This window comes from Mus caroli, unplaced genomic scaffold (assembly GCF_978045245.1).
Source record: "Mus caroli unplaced genomic scaffold, Mus_caroli_1 scaffold_11, whole genome shotgun sequence".
NCBI classification, from domain to species: Eukaryota; Metazoa; Chordata; class Mammalia; order Rodentia; family Muridae; genus Mus; species Mus caroli.
Window position 1 is genome coordinate 107,552,198 of NW_028227266.1, and position 15,598 is coordinate 107,567,795.

The 15,598-nt window shown below is 44.1% G+C and overlaps 1 protein-coding gene and 1 non-coding gene across 2 annotated transcripts in view; one reads left to right on the top strand and one right to left on the bottom strand.

Annotated features, from left to right (window-relative positions):
- Prkar2a (protein kinase cAMP-dependent type II regulatory subunit alpha) overlaps positions 1–15,598 on the top strand; it is a 51,265-nt gene extending 35,667 nt beyond the window's left edge. The window contains exons 7-11 of the mRNA XM_021171883.3: positions 7,124–7,225; positions 7,377–7,451; positions 9,415–9,480; positions 10,620–10,761; positions 11,986–15,598. Coding sequence (XP_021027542.1) covers positions 7,124–7,225; positions 7,377–7,451; positions 9,415–9,480; positions 10,620–10,761; positions 11,986–12,119 — 519 coding nt within the window. The 3' untranslated portion in view covers positions 12,120–15,598. The remainder of the gene's footprint in view (positions 1–7,123; positions 7,226–7,376; positions 7,452–9,414; positions 9,481–10,619; positions 10,762–11,985) is intronic.
- Positions 5,164–5,270, bottom strand: LOC115032105 (U6 spliceosomal RNA). The gene has a single exon (XR_003837732.1). It is a non-coding gene; the product is annotated as a U6 spliceosomal RNA (small nuclear RNA).

Genomic DNA, 15,598 nt, shown 5'->3' on the forward strand with positions numbered 1-15,598 from the left:
ATTAAGTTACATATCCATAATCTGTAACTCTTCTTTCAAAAATATCTTATAGTACAATTCCATATTTTACTTTTAAAATGAGAATCTCTGTAGTTATTTCTGCCTCTCTTTTTTTTTATTTTTTTTTATTTTTTTGGTTTTTCGAGACAGGGTTTCTCTGTATAGCTCTGGCTGTCCTGGAACTCACTTTGTAGACCAGGCTGGCCTCGAACTCAGAAATCCGCCTGCCTCTGCCTCCCGAGTGCTGGGATTAAAGGTGTGCGCCACCACGCCCGGCTATTTCTGCCTCTCTTATAAGAATTAATTTATGTCATAGAATTAATATCTTTCTGGTTAATGGAAGAATAACAGATGAATCAAAATTTCCTAAACTTCATAAAAAAATACACACACATACACACACACACACACACACATATATATATATATATAATATATATTAATTAAAAATAAGTGACTCCTGCCAGGAACGGTAGCACAACCCTTGAATCCCAGTACTTGGAAAGCAGAGGCAGGTGGATCTCTATGAGTTCAGAGTCAGCCTGGTCTACATTATGAATTCCAGGCCAGTTAAGGCAGCATATTGAGGCTGTCTCAAAAGAAACAACAAACAAACAAAAAGAGCAGATCCCAAACAAGAGAAGCATGAAGAAATGGATAACCCAGTGTACAGCATGAGGTGTCTCGAATGCAGAGGAGTGATGGATGCATTGAGTGGGGAGAACCCACAGTCAATGCTGGAGAATGCTCCTGTCAGCCAGCGCTCTCTGCTCCCTGAAGAGATCCTTCAACAATGAGGACCTTCTCACTGGAAGGAGACTGACCCTAAGGGAATGGTGAAAGCCAGTTCAGGAGGGAGACAATAGAAGAAGCAAAGTTAGAGAAGACACTATAAACCCAAAAGCAAGGAGGAAATGCAGGTGAACAGTGAGCAGCTTGTCAGGTTTCTAAATTATGTGAGAGTTTGTAGAGTGACTGCAGTGGTTATTACACATGACAAAGTATTTGCGACAACTACATTTTATAAAGAGGGAGAGGCCAGAAGTAAAACCTATCAAAAGAGTCCAGTTTTGCAGTTCATTGATGTGACTCATATATGTATAATGTAAGCCTAGAGCAGCCTCTAAAAAGGTCTCTAGCTGAATGCAGGGCATGTGTCTTAGGCTCAGCTACTCAGTTGCCTTGAAACATGAGGACCACTTAAGCCCAGGACTTCAGGGTCAGACATAGTGATGCTCCATCTCTCCTCCAGCACCGAAAATTGTATAGAGAGGTAGTCACATTTTATAAACCGAATTCCTAATATGAGAATTCACGTTATCTAAATAGGCCGGTGGTGGTACAGTCATAATTCCAGCACTTAGGCAGAGGCAGAAGGATCGCTACAAACATGAGACCACCTAGTCTACGTAGTTAAGTCCAAGCTAGATAGGGCTGCAAACCTTTTGTTGTTTCACAGGCTTAGCAAATCAAAGAGCTTTCTGTACAAGTATGACACCCTGAGTTCAGTCCTCAGAACCCACAATGGAAGGAGAGGACAGATTGATGACAGTTATCCTCTGACCGTCACTAATGCACCTGTGCTCGACACCCCTCCCTAATAATAATAATAATAACTCTGTGTCTTTTAAAGAATAGAAATGGGCTGGAGAGATGGCTCAATGGATTAAGAGCCCTGGCTGCTCTTCAAGAGGACACATTTAAATTCCTAGCACTCTTATGGCAGGTCACAACTGTCTGTAACTCCAGTCCTAGGGGATCCCATGCCCCCTTCTGGCCTCTGGATACAATGATTGTATGCACCTATATGTAGGCAGAACATCTATGCACATAAAATTAGAAAATAAAGTAAAAAGAAGAACAAAAGGTAAGCAAACATTCTAATTTAAGAAGACTATAAGACTGAATTTAAGGAATGATCCAGCCAGGCATGGTGGCGCACACCTTTAATCCCAGCACTCGGGAGGCAGAGGCAGAGGCAGGCGGATTTCTGAGTTCGAGGCCAGCCTAGTCTACAAAGTGAGTTCCAGGACAGTCAGGACTACAGAGAGACCCCCCCCCCCCAGAACTCCCTCCCCATAACCCAAAAAAGAAATGATCCAGCCATATGCTGTCTAACAAACTCACTCAAATACAATGATTAAGTCAAAAGTAAGGATAGAAATAGATGCATTATGTGAATGTCGATAAAAAAGGAATAATCACATTATTATCAGATTTCAGAACAACAAAAATTGCAGGGACAAAGAAGAGTAAGCACTGCATAGTAATGAAAGGTGCAGCCTGCCAATGTGCATAACAGTGAGTGCGGTCTGCCCAGAGGCACAGCAGCCTTAAAACGTGTATACAGAGCAGTGGCAGAGCTTGTAGGTGAGAAAGCTAATAGGAGATGTAGACAGATTCACATCACAGATGACACACTGTCTCGCCACACTGACAGACTACTCAGCAGAAGGCCATTGAGGATATATAAACCAGCAGGATCTAATTGAAATGTGTAGAAGACATACAGCAGTATATATTCTTTTTAAGAACATAAATGGCCACCACAGTAGACCCTATCCTGGAATGTAAAATTAATCCTAACAAATTAAATTTGAAATTAGGGTTAGAGAGATGGCTCAGCAGTTAAGAGCACTGACTGCTCTTTCAGAGGTCCTGAGTTCAATTCCCAGCAACCACATGGTGACTCACAACCATCTGTAATGGGATCTGATGCCCTCTTCTGGTGTGTCTGAAAAAATGAAATTAGTATTTATTCTTTAGCCATAATAATGAAAATAGTGAAAATCCTCAAACATTTGAAAATTATATAACCCACTTTTCATATAAGTAATATAAGTGAATAATTAATAAAAATACTATGAACGAAAGTATAAATAAAAATGGAAATTATTTTAAAATATAATGGATTATGAAATCAGCCTTCTGGCTTGACATAAGGGTTTTAGACATGAGAGAAATAGCCACATCGAGGCCTGGCACAGGTAGATCCCCAGAGAATAGTAGCATCAATTTTCTGTGACCGTCCATGGTGCTGGTCACCACCTGTCTGTTCTCTGTGACCGTCCGTGGTGCTGGTCACCACCTGTCTGTTCTCAAGGATACTCCTCTTAGATCTCAGCCTGCCCTCCTAACTTGAAGTCATTTCAGTCTTTTCTTGTCCCTGATGTGAGGCTGGTGACCCTTGAAGAAGATGCCCATGGGCTTCTGCCTTTCTCCTGCTTCAGTTGTTTACTTTGCTAGCTCAGTCTGTCTTGGAGCTTCTGTCCTATGTCCAGAAGTGGAACTTCAGAGAGGTTCAAAGGAAAACGTTTGCACTGCCTGCTGAGGATAAGCAAGGACCATGTTGTCACGGAGACCTTACACTGAATTCTACATTCCTGCTTAAACGAGCCATTGCCCCCAGTCAGGATAATTCTGGCAAACATGAGCAGCAGTGATGTTCCTTTCTTCATTTGAACGTGAAGACTCTTTGTCCTCTTGTGCACTTACTGCCTGTGGAAGTTTCCTCTTCACTGCTCCTCAGGATGTAGGTGGGCATCCTAGAGTTTTTATGCTGTTCACAGCCACAAGAGCTGGCCTTGCACAGCATAAAATAAAAGTTCTGGGAAGTACGGAGTCATAAAGACAGAAGATCAGCCTTGGCTGGGAAAGGTCACTTAGTGGTGGAGTGCAAGGAAGCCCTGAACTCAGTCCACAACTCTGCATAGAACCAGGCATAGGAGAATGTTTTCTGGTTACATGGTGGGTTCAAGAGCAGCCTGGTTTACATGAGAACTTGTTAAGAAGGAAGGAAGGAAGGAAGGAAGGAAGGAAGGAAGGAAGGAAGGAAGGAAGGGAGGGGAAAGGAAAGGGGAAGGGAAAGGAAGAAGTTGATTGATGGGGACAGGAACCCCTGGCTTACATGAGAACTTGCAAACAAACAAACAAGCAAATTATTTGATGTGACAGGAATCCCGATATATAAGTCACTGAAGAAAGCCTCCTTTTTAAAAAAAAAAAAAGGAAGGGAAATCTTTTTTTTTTTAAAGTATTTCTTTATTTTATGCACATGAGTACAGTGTAGCCATCTTCAGACACACAGAAGAGGATATCGGCATCTGGGGTAGCCTTCTTTTACTATGTACCCTTGGCTGGCCTCAAACTCACAGAGATCTGTTTCTGGCTCCCAAGTGCTGGAATTAAAGGCAAGTCCCACTGTACCTAACAACAGTGTTTCAATCTTTTTTTTTTTTTTTTTGGTTTTTCAAGACAGGGTTTCTCTGTGTAGTCCTGGCTGTCCTGGAACTTACTCTGTATACCAGGCTGGCCTCGAACTCAGAAATCCGCCTGCCTCTGCCTCCCAAGTGCTGGGATTAAAGGCGTGCGCCACCACGCCCGGCCAGTGTTTCAATCTTAATTGCCCTCGTTCTACAATATTTTTGGCCTAGATTAGCCCAGAAAATATACAGAAACTGAATTTTAAAGATAATGGAAAAAAGATAATGGCATAATATTCCAAAGTATGAAAGTAGCTTTTTTATTAGATATTTTCTTCATGTACATTTCAAATATTATCCTGAAAGTCCCCTATACCCTGCCCCCTGCTCTGTTTCCCCAACCCACTCACTCCTGCTTCCTGGCCCTGGCATTCCCCTGTACTGGGGCATATGATCTTCGCTAGACCAAGGGCCTCTCTTCCCAATGATGGCCAACTAGGCCATCTTCTGCTACATATATAGCTAGAGACATGAGCTCTGGGGGTACTGGTTAGTTCATATTGCTGTTACTCCTATAGGGTTGCAGACTCCTTCAGCTCCTTGGGTACTTTCTCTAGCTCCTCCATTGGGGGCCCTGTGTTTTACCCAATAGATGATTGGGAGCATCCACTTCTGTGTTTGCCAGGTACTGGCATAGCCTCACAGGAGACATCTATATCAGGCTCCTGTCAGCAAAATCTTGTTGGTATATGCAATAGTGTTTGGTGGCTGTTTATGGGATAGATCCCCGGGTGGGGCAGTCTCTGGGTGGTCCTTCCTTCCATCTCAGCTCCAAACTTTGTCTCTGTAACTCCCTCCATGGGTATTTTGTTCCCCATTCTAAGGAGGAACAAAGTATCCACACTTTCGTCTTTCTTCTTCTTGAATTTCATGTGTTTTGTAAATTGTATCTTGGGTATTCTAAGTTTCTGGGCTATTCACGAATTTGCGTGTCATCCTTGTGCATGGGCCATGCTAATCTTCTCTCTATCGTTCCAATTTTAGTATATGTGCTGCCAAAGCGAGCACGAAAGTAGCTTTTTAAACATTTATTTATTTTATGTATATGAGTCTACTGTACATCATCTTCAGACTGTAGCTGTTTCTAGACACACCAGACAAGATTTCTGGAAGAGCAGCCAGTGCTCTTAACCACTAAGCCAACTCCAGCCCATGTGATAAATTCTTAACCTTAAAATCCAGAAATCTCCAGGCAGTGGTATTGCAGGCCTTTAATCCCAGCACTTGGGAGGCAGAGGCAGGTGGATTTCTGAGTTTGAGGCCAGCCTTGTCTACAGAGTGAATTTCAGGACAGCCAGGGCTACACAGAGAAACCCTGTCTCAAAAACAAAACAAAACAAGAATTCAGAAATCAATGGCAGATGATGTGTCCCATGAGAGCATTAAGACTGAGTAGCTCCTGTCAAGCAAGCAGACAGTGAGGAAAATGGAGCCCAGCTTCTTGCCAGAGAGCTGTAAAGTAGCAATGTAATTTAGAGCAGTGGAGGGGAAGGGCCCACAGTCGCCCATACTGGGAATGTAAGTGACTTCTCTGATCAAGTAAGTGAGTCATAGCATGAGACAGGGCCTGGAATTCTGGGGCTGATGGACAAGAGCCCATAAAAACCACATTGTCTCCACCACGCGCCTGCCTGTCACCAAAGATGCTAAGCAGCTGCAGCTCAGCCCTTTCTGTACTGCGGCTTCTGACCTTCATCTGTCAGCCTTTACACTAAGGATGGCATTACTGTTTGTAAAACATTCATCTCTGACAGCCAGAGGTAGAAGAGAAATATTGCTAACTTAGATCCCATTCCAAACCATTTTATTTTATTTTTTGTGAGATAAAGCTAAGTTTCTCAGTTGGGCCTCCTGCTGTTGAGTCTTCTGTCTGTTGAGTGTCTGGGATCACAGGCTTATACTGCCATGCCCTGGAGCCCACTGGACATGGCTGTAGAGTTTGCCTTCTGTACTTTGACCTAGTGCATTTCAGTTTAAATGCCATCTTGAACTATATAACTTTTAAATTCCTTTATATTTTCCCTCAGCATATATCAATTGCAAATATTCTTACTACTTTATGGTCTGTTTTCTTTTTTTTTTGTTAGAGATAGGGTCTCACTATCATCTAGGCTGGCCAAGAACCCACCTTGTAGCCCAGACTGATCTTGGATGTATAGTTTTCCTGTCTCAGCCTCCTAAGTGTTGATTAAGACCCTGGGTCCTACATATTTTATGTTCTCTTTTCATTATAGTTACAAACTCTTGACAGGTGTCATTTGCCTTTTCTGGAGGGTATCTTTTGATACTCCATAATACTTATGAGCACCCAGGTATTTTTTTTCCATTTTTTATTGGGTATTTATTTCAATTACATTTTCAATGCTATCCCAAAAGACCCCCACACGCTCCCCCACCCACTCCCCTACCCACCCACTCCCACTTCTTGGCCCTGGCGTTCCCCTGTACTGAGGCATATAAAGTTTGCACGACCAATGGGCCTCTCTTTCCACTGATGGCCAACTAGGTCATCTTCTGCTACATATGCAGCTAGAGACATGAGCTCTGGGGGTACTGGTTAGTTCATATTGTTGTTCCACCTATAGGGTTGCAGATCCCTTCAGCTCCTTGAGTACTTTCCCTAGCACCCAGGTATTTAATGGGAGTTTGTTTTGTGTTCTATTTATGGCCCATAGGTGGCACTCACTGAGCACAGCAAACTACAGTTTGGAAACTTCTGCTTAGAGGGTTTTTTTCTTCCAGCATCATTAAACTCTGTTGATACAGTGACTCCCAGCTCTCTAGCAGTCGTTCAGCTATTTAAACAATAGATGTTCTCCTACACAGACATATAGTAGAATTTTCCTAATTTTTTCTTGTAGGACCGGGTGACTTTTAGAAGAATCATAGTGAAAAACAATGCAAAGAAGAGGAAGATGTTTGAATCATTTATTGAGTCTGTTCCACTCTTTAAGTCACTAGAGGTAAAGTTTGAATAAGAGTCTGTTTATGTGATTTACAAAAAGTTGTTAAAATTACTCTTAGGTTTTCAAATAATGCTGTTCTAACCTAGCTGTAACCATAACATTCAATCAGGTTTTATCCTTATACTGTATAACTGTATCCGTTATTTAGATGTCAGAACGAATGAAGATTGTGGATGTGATCGGGGAAAAGATCTATAAGGACGGAGAGCGAATAATCGCGCAGGTGAGTCAGGGTCTTACACAGCTCCTTTTCTGGAAGTCAGCATCTTAAGGAACAGTGTCCTGCTTGAGGACTGTGGTAACGCGCATCTGTAATGCCAGCATTTAGGAGAAGGCAAGTCAGGCAGTGGTGGCACATGCTGTTAACCCATGCACTCAAAGGGCAGAGGCAGGCCAGTCTCTGAGTTCAAGGCCAACTTGGCATGCGGAGTAAGTTCCAGGACATCCAGGGCTACAGAGAGGAAATCCTGTCTTAAAAAACAAAACAGAAAAAAAAAAAAAAAAAAAAGGCGAAGATATCAGGTTCACAAGTTCAAGGCCAGCTTGGGACACATAGTGTTACTCTGATTCCAATAGAAAACAAAGATTTAGCTGGGTATGATGGTGCATACCTTTAATCCCAGCACTCAGGCAGGAGAAAGAGATGGGGCTCATGTCAATCCTTTTACTAAGACCTCTGAAGTTCACTGATGCCCATCTCCCTGAGACATGGAAATGTCTTGCTGCCTTATTTAGTTCAAGTACCAGGGACTGAACTCACATGCTAAGCCAAGACTTCTGCCACTGAGCTGCATCCTTAGCACTTTTTGTTTGTGCTTTGAGACAATATTATCAAGTTGTCCTAAACCTGGAAGTCTTCAAAGTTACTGCTAGGCTCAGACTTCCATTCATTTGGAGGTGGGCTTCTGTTCTACTGGATATTATTTTCTTATGACTTTAAGTAAACTTTATTAATCTATACTAGAATCCAGAGAAACCTGGGGCTTATGCTCTCTGTTATCTCTGTGCTGACACCAGAGTCCTCAGTGTCCAGTGATAAATCAGATCTATGAGATGTCTTTGATATATAGATCCTTTGTGTCTGTACTGGCTAGTTTTGTGTCAACTTGACACAGCTGGAGTTATCACAGAGAAAGGAGCTTGAGTTGAGGAAATGCCTCCATGAGATCCAGCTGTAAGGCATTTCCTCAATTAGTGATCAAGGGGGAAAGGCCCCTTGTGGGTAGGACCATCTCTGGACTGGTAATCTTGGTTCTATAAGAGAGCAGGCTGAGCAAACCAGAGGAGGCAAGCCAGTAAAGAACATCCCTCCATGGCCTCTGCATCAGCTCCTGCTCCCTGACCTGCTTGAGTTCCAGTCCTGACTTCCTTGGTGATGAACAGAGGTATGAAAATGTAAGCTGAATAAACCCTTTCCTCCCCAACTTGCTTCTTGGTTATGATGTTTGTGCAGGAATAGAAACCTTGACTAAGACAGTATCTTTTTCATAAGTTATTCAGGTTTTCCACAGGACCACCTAGCATGGGAAACACAAATAAAACATATTACTCTTTATTTCACTTCACTATTTTATTTTATTACTGGGTGTGTATTGATGTTTCAAAACTCCCTATGTTAATTACTTTTCCCCTGCAGGGGAGGGGTACAAAACCCAAAAGAACTAAGGCCTCTTAATTGGCTTGCAGCCTGCTAAAGTCAGGCTGGCTGCCTAGCATGCCCCAGGCATCTGCCTCCCCAGCACTGAGATTTCAGACTTGCATTCCCTCCCCAAACAGGTTCTGAGGACTGAACCTCAGGTCATCGTGCCTGGTCTGCAGTGCTTGAGCTTTCTCTCTTTCTCTTCTTGAGGACTGTGTTTGTTAATCAAGGTTATTCCTACACCTCATACTCTGGGCCTTGCTTTGACACTGTTTGCTGTATTCTTGTTTACTGGTCCCCGGAATGGGTCTCACCCAACAGAGATGCTGTGTAGTTGGTGACCTGGGCATATTCCTGGAGATAAATATGAGTGTGTAAGATTGAAGAGAAATGTTAGTCATAATGAGGTTAATGTCCTTACTGATCAGAAACCTTTAGTTTGTTAGCCATTGATCCACTTGAGCACTTGGAGATAGAGTCTGAGAGCAGACAGTGCTGACAGTCTTCAGTATTGGACGCGAGTCTGACCTAACCTCCTCTTTTTCAGGGTGAAAAGGCCGACAGCTTCTATATCATAGAGTCTGGGGAAGTGAGCATCTTGATTAGAAGCAAGGTGAGTGTGAGTGTGCTGTGTACACGTTCTCTCACCAGTGTTTACTTTGCACAGTGTGGCCTGTACTTAATACCAAGCCATCGCTCTCTGAGGTGTGGAACTGCCACTAATAAAGACTTAGTACATTTTCTCTGGACTTCATGGATATCTGTACCCATGTGCGTGTGTGCATGTGTGTGTGCCCCCCCCCACACACACAAATAAAGTCCATGTGCATGTGCTCACACACACACAAATAAAGTAACAGAATTAGACAGGCATGGTTGCACATATCTGTAATCCCAGCACTCAAGAGGCAGGGCTAGCTTAGTGTATATAACTAGTTTCAGTCTAGCCAGAGCCAGAAAGTGAGACTATGTTACCAACTGGGGCAGGGGCTGTCATTCTGCTTATAACATTCGTGGTTCTTAGAGCCAGAGGCTGATTCTCATAATTTGTTGCTACTGTTAGCAGATGGAGTCATAATAAGAATCCCAGTGTAGCCGGGAGGTGGTGGTACACGCTTTTAATCCCAGCACTCGGGAGGCTGAGGCAGGCAGATTTCTGAGTTCGAGGCCAGCCTAGTCTACAAAGTGAGTTCCAGGACCAGGGCTACACAGAGAAACCCTGTCTCAAAACCAAAAAGAAAAAAAAAAGAAAAAGAAAAAAACCCAATCCCAGTGTAGCAATGCAGCATAGCACAAATGCTTGAAGGCTGAAGTGAACTTGTTAAGGATGGAGACAGCTCTGGTGTAGGTGCAGAAAGTTCTTTAAGAGAAATGTTGTCCCCAAAAAACCATCCACGGCTGCCAGTGCCCTTGTGCTTTGGCTCGTGACTAGCAGAAGAATTAGCACGAGACCTTGTTTGGCTTCAGCCGTGCTTTGGTCACATCTCCCAGAATGTGTGATCTCCACAGAAGACACTGCATGCTTAGCCTTTACCTAACATCTGATAGCCTAGGTGAGACCCAGCTAAAACCACCCTTCAGTTGTACCAGGTCACAGATTTATCTGTCCGGGTTTACAGGGACAGGTAAGAGTCTCTGCAGTGCGAATCCCTCGGTAGTTTTGTTGGACTTTCTGAGAAGGATTTGAGTGTGTGCAACTGGACACGCCCTTCTGGGATCCCAGAGCCAGGTCAGGTTCTTTGTCTGTTGCAGACTAAGTCGAACAAGAATGGAGGGAACCAGGAGGTCGAGATTGCCCATTGCCATAAGGGGCAGTACTTCGGAGAACTTGCCCTGGTCACCAACAAACCCAGAGCTGCTTCCGCTTACGCGGTTGGAGATGTCAAATGCTTAGGTAAGAAAAGGCTTTGTGAAGGGCTTCCATGGCCTACTCCAACATTAGGCAACTAATGGCAGCTGGAGCTGATTAAACTCTATCTCCCCCTTCCTCCCAAAAAGACATGAAATCAGAAGAGCAGGGTGGGAACTAGCTGGGAAGAGCGGGGATGGGTTGGAGTGAGGGCGGGTGGCAGGTAGTGAGGGATGGGCATGATCAAAATCATGCATGTGTGAAGATGCCATGATAAAAACCATTATCGTGTATGGCTGAAATAGGCTAACAAACATTCTAAACATGGAAAAGAAAATTCTTCGTGCATTACTAATATACAGAGGTTTTATTGTCTTTCCTGTAACTGGCCTGACTTATTCTGATGACTCTTGTCCAGTTCTAGGTCTGGATAGGTCTGGATAGTTTGTGTAAATGAATTCTTATAGCAAAGCTCACCCCCTGTCTGCACCTGTGGGGAGTTGTTGGGCATTGAACTTAAAACCTTGCACATTCTAAGCACATGCTGTGCTACTAAAGCTCTACCCCAGCACCCTAGAAATCATTTCTGAGCAATGAATCCAGGCTGTGAGTAAGACAGGCACACAGACAAACAGGCAGACAGGCTCACAGACAAACAGGCACATAGATATACAGGCACATAGACAAAGAGGCACACAGGCACACAGACAAACAGGCTCACAGGCCCACAGACACACAGACAAATAGGCCCACAGGCACATAAACACACAGGCACACAGGCAAACAGGCCCACAGGCACACAGACAAACAGGCACATATTCACACAGACACATAGGCACACAGACAAACAGGCACATAGACGCACAGGCCCACAGACAAACAGGCCCACAGGCACACAGACACACAGGCACACAGACACACAGGCACACAGACAAACAGACACACTGGCACACAGACAAACAGATACACAGGCACACAAAAAGACACACAGGCACACAGGCCTGTGAAAGCAGCAGTGATGGAGGCAGGTGGTCAGGCCTGTGGAGGAACAAGACAAGGCATTGTCCGCCATTAATCTTCAACCCAGATGCCTCCTGCTGTAGTATGCAGAAGCACCCATTTCCCCTTTCCCCATGTGCCCAGTATTCAAAAGTTCACTCCTGTAACATGACCGAGTAGTGTGTTTAGGAAAAGGGTTACATGCAGGAAATTACTTAAACTGTTAATGTAAACAAATCATTCTTTCCCACGCCTTTTTTAACAATGCAGTTATGGATGTTCAAGCATTTGAGAGGCTTCTGGGCCCCTGCATGGACATCATGAAGAGGAACATCTCACATTACGAAGAACAGCTGGTGAAGATGTTTGGCTCCAACTTGGATCTGATGGACCCCGGGCAGTAGATGTGATGAATCTTGGAGCTTTCTCAGTGTGATACCAAAACCTTCCAGTCAGCCACAAGAACACACACAGAAAACAGACACGACAGAACCGTTCCTGCTGCTGTCTCCGCCGCTGCCATTGCTGTGGTTAAGGGCATTTAGAAATCTTGAAAGTCAGCACTGAAAGATGGATGGAGGCTCCACCCACACCCACCCTCCACTTTGCTTCTGAACGCCATCTTAGACACTTATGTCATGATTACTCCAACCCAGGTTTCACCTTTGGTTCAGAATGGCATGTCTCTCCAGCAATTTAAGTGCCTGATACAAAGTCCAAAGCGTAACACCCTCCTTTCCTCTCTTGCTGCTAACGTTGCTTCTGAAAGTTCTAAGGTCTGCAGAAACCTGTTGAGTAGCTGTAGACAACACCTCCAGTCCTTCTCAAGGGAGAAATCGGTAGAGCCTTCCGTCTCGTTTGTCTTTTAGAAAGTCCATAGTGTGTTCACAATGCTGCTTTACTCTCACAGTGGAAGGTGGTAGCAGTTATACTGGAGGTCTCTGCCCCAGAGGCTCTGTCCTATTTGCTGGCAGCTACACACTTTACAGCTGTGTCTAAGCTCAGAAAGAGGCCCTTTTGAAGGCCCAGCAGGTCCGTATGGACAGACTGAGCACTGAGACTCACGTTAGCAGGAAACTTGGATTCAGCGCTCTTTCCAGTAGTAGCCAGGAAAGGTTATCTGGGTTAGGGTTTTTGTTGTTTGTATTTAGTAGGTTTTTGTTTTGTTTTGTTTTGTTTAACCTCTGTGCTGTTTACATAAACAAATTGCTATTCTTTTCTAAGGAGCCAGGGGTGGCTGGTTAGCTCAGCTGGTCAGAGCATGGTGCTGATATGAGGAGCCAGGGTCTGGAGGTGTTGTCACTTTATCTGACCTGAGTACTTCCCTAGTGAGCCCTGCCTGTCCCTTTCCCTGGCTGATAGCGGGAAGCCATCAGGAGGCTGTGCTGCACAGAGAACTCCTTCCCTTCTAGCGTTACTGCATAGCGTGCCTAGAAATCATCAGTTTTTAAACTCTTAACAAAGAAGCTATTTTTTTTTAAGGAAATTATTTCTCTATTTAGAGAATTCACCTTGGATGTATTCATATACATGGAGTTTGTCCACTGACTCAGGCATTTGTCCTAAATATCCGTTTTCAAAACTAGGTATCGTTGGGGTAGGGGCTGGGTGCAGCTCAGTGACGAAGCACACGGAGCACGTGCAAGGCTCTGGGTTTGGTCTCCAGCACTGTAACAGCCACAGGAAGACAGGTTATCATGCAGAAACGTGGAATTACTGTGAAAGCCTTTCTAAGTAACAGTCTCGACTTTTGCCATGGTCACCATAGCCAAGAAATGTCCAAAGTAGGTGAGTTGCCACAATTTTGGTAATTAGTCACTTTTTCTTGTGTTCCATGAGGTAAAAGCAGGACTCTCCAGGCTGCTCTGAGTAGCCTACGTTACAGATCTGGGAATTGTACAGTCGTAACTACTACTATGAAGCAGGCAGCTAGCACTGGAAAACCCTCAAAGTGATCCCAAATTTTCCTAAGGTCCTTTTCTATGGTGTTGCTTTATTAAATAAATCAGGCCTTGTACTTTGACAGAATAACACCTGATTTCTTGCAAAGGTAAGAGGTGCATTGGGCTCCAGGAGGAGCCCAGAAATCCAACCCAGACCTTATAAAGACTCTGAACCCTCCCCCACCCTCCATGCCAGCGCTGGATAGGGCTGGCTGTGACTCTCCTGCCAGAGTTATTCCTATAGGCTGCTAGGGTAGGCCTTCGCCTGCCCTCGCCCTTCCCGGGCTAGGCTTCAGAGTCCTCCTTGTCACCCTCCTGCCTCACTGACGGCTGTTCTTTTTCAGAGAAGGCATCAAGTCCAAGTTCTGCTGTAGCCACTGAGTCTTCACTGCAGTGTGGCCCTGTGTCAGGGCACGTGTGACGGTGGCATGGGAAGAGGTACACGGAGTCTGCAGGAGCTTGGGTGGTGGTGAAAGATGGCTGTCACCACAGTGCCAGGCCCTGACAGTATTCCAGGTCTCTCTGCAGAGAATCAGAGGTGACAGACCAGGTTTTTCTCAAGGTTGCAGGGTTCCCATTGTGGCAGGCAACTCCCACAGCAGGTGGCTGGGCCCCTAGGAGGAGTATCAGAAAGATTCCTTAGGTAGCTCCTCTCTTCTGAGGGTGTAGCTTTCCCTCCCTCCCCCCTGACTTTGCTATTGATTTGGAATGACAGAGAATGTTCCTCAGAGCCGTGAGGTCCAGCTGCAGTACTTCTCTTCCTTTCTGCCCCAGCTTAGCCCACTCACTGTCTTCTCTTGGTTGAATTCTCTGTAGGACAGGCTCTTTTGTTCTCATCCTCTGGGCTCATAGTCTTCTTAAAGAATTATATGTTCCTGGTATAGAGTCTCAGAAATCAGCATTGAGCTTTTCTTTGAGCAGTTTAGTAAGCAAATTCAGTAGCAAAGTGGCAAAAAAAAAAAAAAAAAAAGAAAGAAAGAAAGAAAGAAAGAAAGAAGGAAGAAAGAAAGAGAGAAAGAGAAAGCCCAGCACTCCAGCCGGAGGGGCCTCATGCACCCTGACTGCCCAGATTCTCTGTTTGTGGTGGCGGAGCCTCTATGTGCTGCTGCTGGTGTCCCAGCGCCCTGTGCACACAGCATTTTATGGCGTGTCACAGTCTTCATTTTAAAAAGATGAAAGCATTTTGCACAGAGAAAGAAAAGACCCATGAATGTCATCTTTTATCTTTCTCAAATCAGTTGATATTGGAATTTTTGTTTTTGATAATGCACTTGTAAGCCAGTCTCCCCACAATCTGGGTAGTTTTTATCTCTCACTACAGTTACCTCTTGTCTCTCCTGTCTTGACTGCTGACGTTCTCCGTGATTCTGATGTCTGTGCTATGGGGAGCAGCCTTCCCGTGGGATTCCTAGTACACTCTGCAGGGCTATCTTTATTAAAAAAAAAAAAAATTAAAAAAAAAAAAGTGAAAATTGTCGCTCACCTCATGGGGGATTTGCAGAAAAACATTTAGCCCACCTTGAACAAAGATTAGATTCCTTGTTTTTTTTTGTTGCTTTGTTTTTAACTCATTGTAATAATTAAAAAAAAAAAACCCAATTAAAAATTATTGTGCTACCTCAGAGGTAAAAAGATTCTAAGGTCCTGAGTTACACACATGGTGTTTGAAATGTCTCTCAATTGGAGTTATGTTTTAAATCATTGGGGTAAATCTTGATTTAACCTGTTTTACACTTGTATTTTAATCTCAAAAGGATATATGATTGGCAAGCACACAATTCTTGATCTGTAGTCTTGAACACAGAATCAAAGCCACTAGCAAGTAATTAATCATAGTTTGCTGTAAACAAGGTTGGGTTGGGGGTTTTGTTTGTTTTTTAAAGGAAACTCTAGGGCCCGGCTTCACTCTTGACTAATAAAGGCTGACAAATCATGTCTGA